This window comes from Quercus lobata, chromosome 2 (genome assembly GCF_001633185.2).
Source record: "Quercus lobata isolate SW786 chromosome 2, ValleyOak3.0 Primary Assembly, whole genome shotgun sequence".
Lineage (NCBI taxonomy): Eukaryota > Viridiplantae > Streptophyta > Magnoliopsida > Fagales > Fagaceae > Quercus > Quercus lobata.
In genome coordinates, this window is record NC_044905.1 from 27349451 (window position 1) to 27359409 (window position 9959).

The 9959-nt window shown below is 33.7% G+C and overlaps 1 protein-coding gene across 2 annotated transcripts; it reads left to right on the forward strand.

Annotated features, from left to right (window-relative positions):
- The first annotated feature begins 354 nt into the window (after nucleotides 1-354).
- On the forward strand, nucleotides 355-5744 carry LOC115975165 (granule-bound starch synthase 1, chloroplastic/amyloplastic). Of its 2 annotated transcripts, none has more exons than XM_031095852.1 (14): nucleotides 355-463; nucleotides 1466-1826; nucleotides 2137-2217; nucleotides 2328-2426; nucleotides 2521-2610; nucleotides 3256-3319; nucleotides 3412-3512; nucleotides 3611-3720; nucleotides 3833-4076; nucleotides 4158-4334; nucleotides 4418-4609; nucleotides 4722-4808; nucleotides 4924-5052; nucleotides 5211-5744. In XM_031095852.1, the coding sequence occupies exons 2-14, from the start codon at nucleotides 1482-1484 to the stop codon at nucleotides 5325-5327; spliced, it is 1836 nt and encodes a 611-aa protein (XP_030951712.1). In that variant the 5' UTR covers nucleotides 355-463; nucleotides 1466-1481; the 3' UTR covers nucleotides 5328-5744. The 2 variants fall into 2 exon arrangements, with proteins under 2 accessions (XP_030951712.1, XP_030951714.1); XM_031095854.1 differs by having other exon boundaries at nucleotides 459-714.
- The last annotated feature ends 4215 nt before the right edge of the window (nucleotides 5745-9959 follow it).

The following is a 9959-nucleotide window of genomic DNA, read 5'->3' on the forward strand; positions in this document are numbered from 1 at the left end:
AATAAACACACTAGTTTGTCCACATTGTAATATAAAATAAATCTCGAAGAAAGCAACTTCCATGAGGTGCAGTGTATACATGTCGTATCAGAAAGGTTGGCTTCTATATAATCATAATGGAACCCTATTGAGGCCTGGTGATGAACATGGTGCTCAATTAATCTGAACCGTGAATGCAACTATTCGAGTTATCGTTTCCTCAACTTGATTTTACTTGTTAGAAAACAATCTACAAAGCACAACATCAAAGCGGTGGGCTTTCCCCATCAGTCCATCACTGATACTGACCTCAACTTTTGTAGTATATCCCCACTGATGCCACGGGCCCATGGGCCCACCCATTTGGTGCCACGTGTCTGACACAATAATCTAGATGGACACTACAAATTCCAGATCTTTGGTGAACCTTTTGTGCTCCTCTCTCACTCTCACTCTCACTCTCACTCTAGCCGTGAACTTTTTAGTAAGTACATGATCAGCTTTATTTTTTAATTTAATGTTGTAACTACCTGAGAGGAACCATTCTAGGAAGTCAGTTTCTATGTTTGCTCAATCTTGATGATTACGAAAAATCAAGTTTGAGATATTTTCGGAGTTAGTTCTGATCTTCTAAATAAATTCAAACGCTATTAGTTCATACTATAAAGCAAGTAATTACATTTACCGTTTGATGATCATTGGTCTCTTGAATCTCTATTCTCATCTTCTTCTCTGGTTTGTAACCTGTGACTTGTGTTCATGATTCTTTATTACGTGTGAATTTGCATTTTTTTTTAGTTTCTGCAACTTCAACTTTTGTAGCATGCATCGTCTACTGAAGTGTGTTTGTTTGTTGTAGTTGTAGAGTCAAGAAAATTAGTGTGACATGCATGAATTAACTAGGTTGTTGAATTGGACCCATGATGGTGTTTATGTTGAAGCCTCATCCAGATAGGATTGTCATTGATTTTATTGCAGTATTGACTGTTAATTGATGATCAAAACCCTGTTGTGTGCCTGGAAAACTATTGCTTTTGAGCTCTGCTCTGTTGAAGTTGTTGAAAGATGTAACCTTTAATCAAGCATATATTTATAACTGAGCCTTCACTCCTGTAATAACTTACTATAATCATTTAACAAAAGAAGGAAAATAAAATCTAATTATCTATTTCTTGATGATTTATATAAACTGGGTTGGGGTTAGCTGCGAGTACATAGTGCTTACACTGCTAGAATGGTTGAATAGCTTTAGTTGTATACCTGAATAAAAAAAGTCAGAGATTAAGGAGGAACTTGGAAACAGATGACAGCATCTGAATTTGTTGCTAAATTTCTTTTATTTGGTAGATTTAATAAATGTTATTGATATATCGTTATTATGTAGTAATGTTTTATCAACTTTTTGTCTGACCTTGTTTAGTCTGTTGAGGATCTTAGATGACCTCAAAAATTTTGGACTAAGGTTTGGTTGTTGTTGTTGCTTCAGACAAAGGATATTACCTATGGCAACTGTGACCACCTCACACTTTGTATCCAGTTCACATGTCAATTGCCATGGAACTTCCAGATCAGAAAGTAAAGCAAACTTAGGCCTAAGGAGTCAAGCAATGACTCATAATGGGTTAAGGTCGTTGAACAAGCTAGATATGCTAAAGATGAGAACCCAAACAAAAGCAATTGCTAGGCCAGCAAGAAGCACAGTGAGTAAAACTGAGAAGGACAGACCTAATGGGAAAATTGTATGTGTACAAGGAATGAACTTGGTGTTTGTGGGAGCTGAGGTAGGTCCATGGAGCAAAACTGGTGGACTTGGTGATGTTCTTGGAGGACTTCCACCTGCAATGGCTGTAAGTGCAGATCTCTATAACATATTTATTAGGAAAATACTAATGCTACTCCAAATTTTACTATAAGAGGCTTACAAACAAACATGGCAATGAATGTAATTAGTGCCACTTCAATAACATAATAAATAAAGATTTGACAATTATATATTTTTTGATTGGTGATGCATCAGTTTTAAAGGCTTATGTAGTAAAATTTGTAGTATACCTAGCATCACTCAATATTCCTCATTGATTGCTATTCTGGTTCCGATTGGGCTGTTTTGTTGAATGAGGTATATTTGACTAATTATCTTACCTGAATAATGTCTAGGCTAAGGGGCACCGTGTTATGAGTGTGTCTCCACGCTATGACCAATACAAAGATGCATGGGACACAAGTGTTGTAGTTGAGGTAAATTTTCCTATTACTCTTATATATTAGGATAATCTTCCTTTTGTGGATATAATTCACCAGCCAAGTTTGTACCTTGGCAATTTCCCTGATTTTCTTCTCCTATGCAGATGAAAGTTGGGGATAGAATTGAAACTGTTCGCTTCTTCCACTGCTATAAACGAGGAGTTGATCGTGTATTCGTGGATCACCCAATGTTCCTCGAAAAGGTTTAAACTTTTATTAGATCTAAATCATGGTTCAAAGCCATGGTGTTAAAATTGTGGAATGTATATCTGATGCATAACTTTCTTAATATTTAAGGTATGGGGAACAACTGGATCCAAAATCTATGGCCCTAGGACCGGTCTGGATTACAAGGATAACCAGCTGCGATTCAGCTTGTTTTGCCAGGTAATTTATCCTTTCTTCAATCTTCCCATTAGTTTCATACTTCCATTTACTATTTCCAATCTTCAGCCAATTGGCCAATGAGCTCTAGCTCAAAAGACACTAAAAAAAAACTTTATAGCCAGTTGATTAGGGAAACAATTTGAAGAAAGCGCTAAATTTGAATTTTAAGCAGCAAAGTGATCATGGTATTATTCCATGGTAGAATTTTTCCATGACAGGGTTAATTGAGAAGCCAAGCAAAGTGTACGCAAGAAATGTGAAATTTTTCTGAATTATCTATCAACTCTTAAGCTATAGGTGAAAAGAAAATGTTTGTTTTCGCAATTTAAATGAAAAACACCTTTTGTTTGTATTCTTGTGATAAACTGGCATAGAGCTTATATGCTATGAGTTATTGCATATTTAAGCTTACTTGGTGGATCAATTAAGGCTCTTAATTTACCAGTGATTAATTGATTGCTACAATTGAGTTCATTTGAATGGCATTTTTAAACCAGGAAAAGATCCAGGATATAAATTTTGTCTCCCATCTCACTATAGTGTGTACTTGTAGCCTAACAGCTGATCAACCTCATAGTTATTAACATTTCAGATATTGAGTAGATAGCTGAAATAAACCTTTTTTTCCCCTCTTATAAATTTCAGGCTGCTCTGGAGGCACCAAGGGTTCTGAACTTAAAAAGCAGTGAACATTTCTCTGGACCATATGGTGTGGACAGTGGAACCATTTTCTGTTTCTTAAACTTGAATTGTCTTAAAATAAATAGCTTCATTAAGGATGTTCTTTTCTGCTTCTTGCAGGGGAGGATGTTGTCTTCATTGCCAATGATTGGCACACTGCTCTTCTTCCATGCTACCTAAAAACAATGTACAAATCAAGGGGCCTCTATAAAAATGCCAAGGTAAGGTGTCCTTGCGCCAATCTTCATACTATAGAATTGTGGTCAACTTGGGAATTTCTATTTGTTAGGATCTAACACAGCTTCACAAATGATGGCAGGTTGCTTTCTGCATTCATAACATAGCTTACCAGGGAAGATTCTCCTTTGAAGACTTTTCACTTCTCAATTTGCCTGATCAATTCAAGAGTTCTTTTGACTTTATTGATGGGTAAGATCTTTTGGAGCTATTCATATTTCCATTTGAACAAGGACGTTCAAATTGATAGGAATTTGATGAACAATTCCTCTTGCTAAGTATTATAAGTATTTCTATTGTGCAGCTATGAGAAGCCAGTGAAAGGAAGGAAAATCAATTGGATGAAGGGTGGAATAATAGAATCGGACAGGGTCCTGACTGTGAGTCCATACTATGCCCAGGAACTTATTTCTGGAATTGATAAGGGTGTGGAATTGGATAACATCATTCGTAAGACTGGCATCACTGGTATTGTGAATGGGATGGATGTTCAAGAGTGGAATCCTTCCACAGACAAATACATTGATATAAAATATGATTCCACAACTGTAAGTAACTTTTAATGAACTTGTTGCTTCCCAAAATTTCTGGTTGTAAAGATCAGTACTTACTGGTATCGTGATTTTCAGGTTATGGATGCAAAGCCTCTATTGAAGGAAGCCCTTCAAGCAGAAGTCGGGTTGCCTGTTGACCGAAATATCCCCTTGATAGGCTTCATTGGAAGACTAGAAGAGCAGAAAGGTTCAGATATTCTAGTAGAAGCTATTTCAAAGTTCATTGGGCAGGATGTTCAAATTATAATCCTTGTAAGTATCAACTCTTAATTGTTCTCCCCTCCAAATTATAGCTGCTGCGACAGGGATTTTTATAATGACGTTGTTTTCCTCAGGGAACTGGCAAAAAGCCCATGGAGAAGCAAATTGAACAGCTGGAGGAACTATATCCCAACAATGCCCGGGGTGTGGCAAAATTTAATGTCTCCTTAGCTCATATGATTATTGCTGCGGCTGATTTTATGCTGATCCCAAGTAGATTTGAACCCTGTGGTCTCATTCAGTTACATGCTATGCGATATGGAACGGTAAAGGCCTCATGCCTTCTTCCTCTCTCTATTTGGCTACCACTATGATCTAACCTGACAAATTATACGTTGCTTTAGCTGATCATTAATTTTTTGTGTGACTTCACAACAGGTACCGATTGTTGCCTCAACGGGTGGACTTGTTGACACTGTCGAAGAAGGTTTTACAGGATTCCAAATGGGAGCTTTCAATGTTAAAGTAAGAAAACGAATTTTTTCTGCTTCTCTGTGACACGCAAGTGCACCACTTTCTCTATTCATTTGCTTTACTTTGTATGGAAAATAATGATTCTGTGTCGCTGGATTGCTTTCAGTGTGAAGCAGTTGATCCAGCTGATGTAACTGCAATAGCAACTACTGTCAAGAGAGCTCTTGCATCATACGGTACTCCTGTTTTGAAAGAGATGATCCAGAATTGCATGGCCCAAGATCTTTCATGGAAGGTTAGTATGACATTCAGCCAATTAAAAGATGTCCAATCTGGAAAGTTTGCTTGCATTTCTTTGAAAAAATTTCAATTGCATAAATGACAAAAAATTCATAAAGTAAATGTTTCTCTGATCCATGAGTTTAACTGATAATGTGCATCAATGTGACGCAGGGACCAGCCAGACAATGGGAAAAGACACTGCTGAGCCTGGATGTTGCTGGCAGTGAAACTGGAATTGAGGGGGAGGAGATTGCTCCTCTTGCCAAGGAAAATGTTGCTACTCCTTGAGCACTGCGACCAATATCTTATGGTATCAGCATTAATAAGTATGCTAACAGATCTGGGTTAGCATGCATGGTATGTAGGTAGTAACAACTGTTGGCTCTTCACCTCATTCAAAGTTCAGTTCATGTGAGCAGCGAGCCTGGTGAAGAACTCGGAGCTATTTTTCATTTTTCTTTTAGAAGGTTAATGGTTTTCAAGCTGAGTAGAAGTGTCGCAAAGTGCAAACCTAACGTCTGTTGTTAGGAACCACTATAAAACCAGTTTTTTCTGTTCTTGCTATATAGTTTTAAGCAATATGTAAGTAAATAAAATTAGTGTTTGCTCCTTAAGTGCCCTGCCTCTCCTGCAAGTGACTGATATGCTTCAATGCTCTTGTAATTTTGTACGTGATGTCTTCACCCAAATATCTTTGCTTTTTTAGTTGCCTTTTCTTAATAATGAAATATACTAAAAACTTTGGAACGAGTTAAGATGAAAATCCAAGAATTTTATATAGCAAGACACTGCATGCTTTGAGTATGATACAAGAAATATCATTCTTTAAGTATGTGTTGTCACTGCACTTTTACGGATTATTGAATTATAGATTCTAATGACATTCCATTTCATGGGTAAAGTTTGGAATGAATTGGTAATGTGGAATAAGAGAAAGGAGCATTCTTGTCAAAGCTTTCAAAAATTTTACTATTTAGCATCTTAAAAAGTCATTTTATCAATTTTAATACCTTATTTTACAATGCACCTTACATTAAAAGTTCTATTTTTTTTACTTCATTTAAAATAATATAAACAACTTATTAAAATAATAAATAAAAAAACTACCTCTACAAACATTAAAAGCATAGCCACTTATCTAAGGAATATAATAATATTTCTTGTTATAAGATTTGAGCTATAGTAGATTGCTATCTATCAGACTCATATGCCAAAATTTATAGAAATAGCATCTTTGTTGTAGGATGTTTTTTTGTGGAATGGGATGCTAAAATTTGACTTTTTAGCTTTTAAAAGTCTTATTATGAATTCTCTGCTCAGCTTATTCCTTGGTCTACCTTATGAGTCAATGCTGTGTTGTAAACAAAAGTTGTTATTGCCAGAGCAAACATGCTAATTCAAATAAGTTGTAAATGCTTGAAATTGCTGTAGTAGATTGAAAAGAAAAGGCTATGGTTGTATACTTATATGTAACAATTTTTGTTACGGAATGCAAAGGCTTTCCAGCACCCAGCTAAAGATTTTAGAAAAGCAAGACATAGAAAACTTGTACTTCAGTCATACATAGCCTGAAAAGATTCCTTAAAACTTAGTGTGAGACTATTGTACCACTTGGAAATTGGAATAGTATCCAAGGTGCCATAAGTGTGGTGTGCTCGCAAGTTGTTACAAGAAAAATCTTGGATCCATAATTCTACTGCTTGATGGTTAATGTTGATACGAGAAACATGACAAAATGGGGAATAACCGAATAACTTAACATTCCTGAAACAAACTTGTTCTTCAAAAAAGCTAGTGACTTCACTAATCACATTAGTGGAAATAATGGAATAGTTTATAGAAGATAAAATACATATCATCTGGTCCAAGAGCTTTGTAGAAGCCAAGACTGAATAGACTTTTTTTTTTCCAATTGGGTTTTGGGACTCTGAAAAGAAAACCATTTTCCTCATCAGTGATGGTATAGGTAATCAAATCTTTCAAACCAAAGGGAAATGAGGGATTTGATGAGGAGTTTTTGGATTTCATTTCACTGGGAGATATGGTCTTTGTCCACTCTAACCACTTCCCTACTACGAATCCAACTCAAGGAATAACCTGAACTGCATTCCAAACTATCGAACTTGTAGTGTTCCAGAAGTTCCAATATGTTATTTTTGAAGGGGACTCCAAAGGTGTCATTGAATCCTCATTGAATTTATATTCTATTCCTCAAATTATAGCTTCTTTATTCTAAAAAATGAAAGCCGCTTTAGTCTCTCTTGTTGGGATTTCATTTTTGTTCCTTAGAATACAAATTTTGTGTCTCACAATGTGGCCCGTTGAACTACCCATTATAATTGGGATTGGCCTATTTTCATCTCCTATCTTATGTCTTGGGTTCTTGTCCTTGAAGTTGAAGATGATTTGGGAGGTGTCCCTTGTTTTTCATTAAAATTCTTATTCATTAACTAAAAAAGATGGTCCTCTTTTCAACCACATTTTATTTTCCTATAGCTACTACTTTCTTTGACGTAGCCCACAATAATAAGCTCCAACAGCCAAATTTACAAATGCAAAACAATTACACAAATATACAGATAGAAGACACGGACTAGTTGCAACTAAAAATAATAATAAAAAAGGAAAATTCCCTAGTCTATATAAATTTGGAATCATACATAGTTGATTAAAAAAAAGAGAACAAGATTATATAAATGAAAAGCCCAGAAGACATAGCTCACTTTAATGGGTGGACTAACCCGAAAGCTTGATTATCAGCCCAAAAGCTATATTCCCACCCAAAAAAAAAAGTGCTAAAAGGCCAAACAAAGAGGCGGCGAGAACAAATCGCGAATCAAAGTTCTATCAACTGACGGAATAGAAAGAATAGTATATTATAAAGAAGATTACTAATGTTCTTTCTTTCTTTTTCTTTTTTTTTCTTTGTGCTGAAGAAGAATAGTTTTAAAATGATTTGAAACTATTTATGCCATTTGTCCCATTATAATTTATAAAAATAAATACATACATACATGTATGTCGCAATTGGAAGTTTAAGAAGCCATGGTCGATTATATCCAATTAATTCTATGCAAACAAAGTTTAGTTACAAAATTAGTTATAACATAAGATTACAACCTTACTCAATAAAATAAACATTACTATATATTTTGAAAACTTAATCATTAAATTGCATGTTCTTAACACTCTTAATACACATGTCAAATTTTGTTTCAATCAAATAATATTTACTATATGATCTATAAACTTATATTTTATGCATATTTTTAAAATACAAAAACTTGCAATTTAAACAATTTATTGATAACATAGCTATTAATCTTTAATTTTCTAGAAATTTTACAAGCATGGGGATATAAGAAGAATATATAATCCAATGGTAGATTTGTCAAAATTCAAATCCAATAAAAAGATGTTGAGTGAGATTGTAGCCAACTTAAGATTACAACCAATTTTGTAACTAAATTTTGTCCTTAAACTTATATTAATTTACAACATATGCCAAATATTTATAGCATCCTGTTAACAAGTACTCTTAGGGTCTGTTAATAAATTATTTTAGAAAAAAATTTATACTAATTTCATGGAAAATATAAAAAATTATCGAAAAAATTAATTTTTTTTTCCTTACAAAATTTCTAAAAATATTTTCTAAATCCATTCCTTAGAGCATCTATTAACATTTCTCATGTATATTCATATAAATTTAATTAGAGGTAAGTATTGCTTTATATGTTTGATTTTCTCTAGACAAGAAAAGTTTGTTGGGTATTAAATTCCTAATAACTTACCTTAATAAAGAAGTTAGTATTTCTTAAGGAGTTGCGTTTAATTCAGTCTTTTTTGTTTGAATCATGAGTTTTAAAATGGTGTTTCAGTCTAATGGGTTAACCATGAATTGTGGACAAGTTGATTTTTTTGCTAAGAAGATTGGGCATCTTAAACAACTTAAGACAATTGCTCCGAACCACTTCAAGTAGGGAAGACGACATTTTTGGTTTCCAATTAACTCAATTGATTTATAACAAAAATCCAAAATTCTATTTACACTAAACACTACTAGATATTTTGACCAAATGTTAAAAACAATCATCATAAAACAATCTTATAAGTTTAAATTCTAATAAATGTCCAAGATAAGGCAAACTCAATGCTGAGAGGTTTACGGTTTATCAGTAGGCTACAACAAAACTACATGTATTTCTTGCAACGTGTTAGTCTTTTATATCAACAGCCAAGATTTGTCCAATTGGAATGATGAGCATAATCGCCCACAGGTATTCTAATAAGAGAAAATTTAATTGATGCTCTAAGTGCATTGATTTAAAAAAGTATTTTTTATTTTTTATTTTTAAAAAAAATTAACCCCAAGGTTTACCTGTAATCTGCAGCAAAACTATCGCAAATTGTGTTAGATTTTTAAATCAATGGCTAAGATTTGTCCAATTAGAGTGATGAGCAAAATCGTACACAGGTGTTCTAATAAGAGAAAAGTTAATTCATATTCAAAGAGCATTGGTTTAGGAAATTTTTAAAAAAAAATTTAAGCACAAGGTAGGTTTACCAGTAGGCTATATTAAAATTACATGTATTTTCTGCATATTGTGTTAGCCTTTTAAATCAATGGTTGGGATTTGTCCAGAAAAAGTGATGAGCAAAATCACCCACAAGTATTCTAATAAGGGGAAAAGTTAATTGATGCTCTAAGGATGTTAGTTTAGGAAGTACTTTTAACAAAAAAATAATGAGAAAGAAAAATTCAATTTATTTTTTGATAATCTTTTATATTTCTCATAAAATAGTATCCAAATTTTTCTAAAATGATTTATAATCTTGTTAACGGGTACTATTAGGATAATTATTAATAAAGTATTTTAAGAAAATTTTAACATAATTTTTATAAAAAATATATTTAAA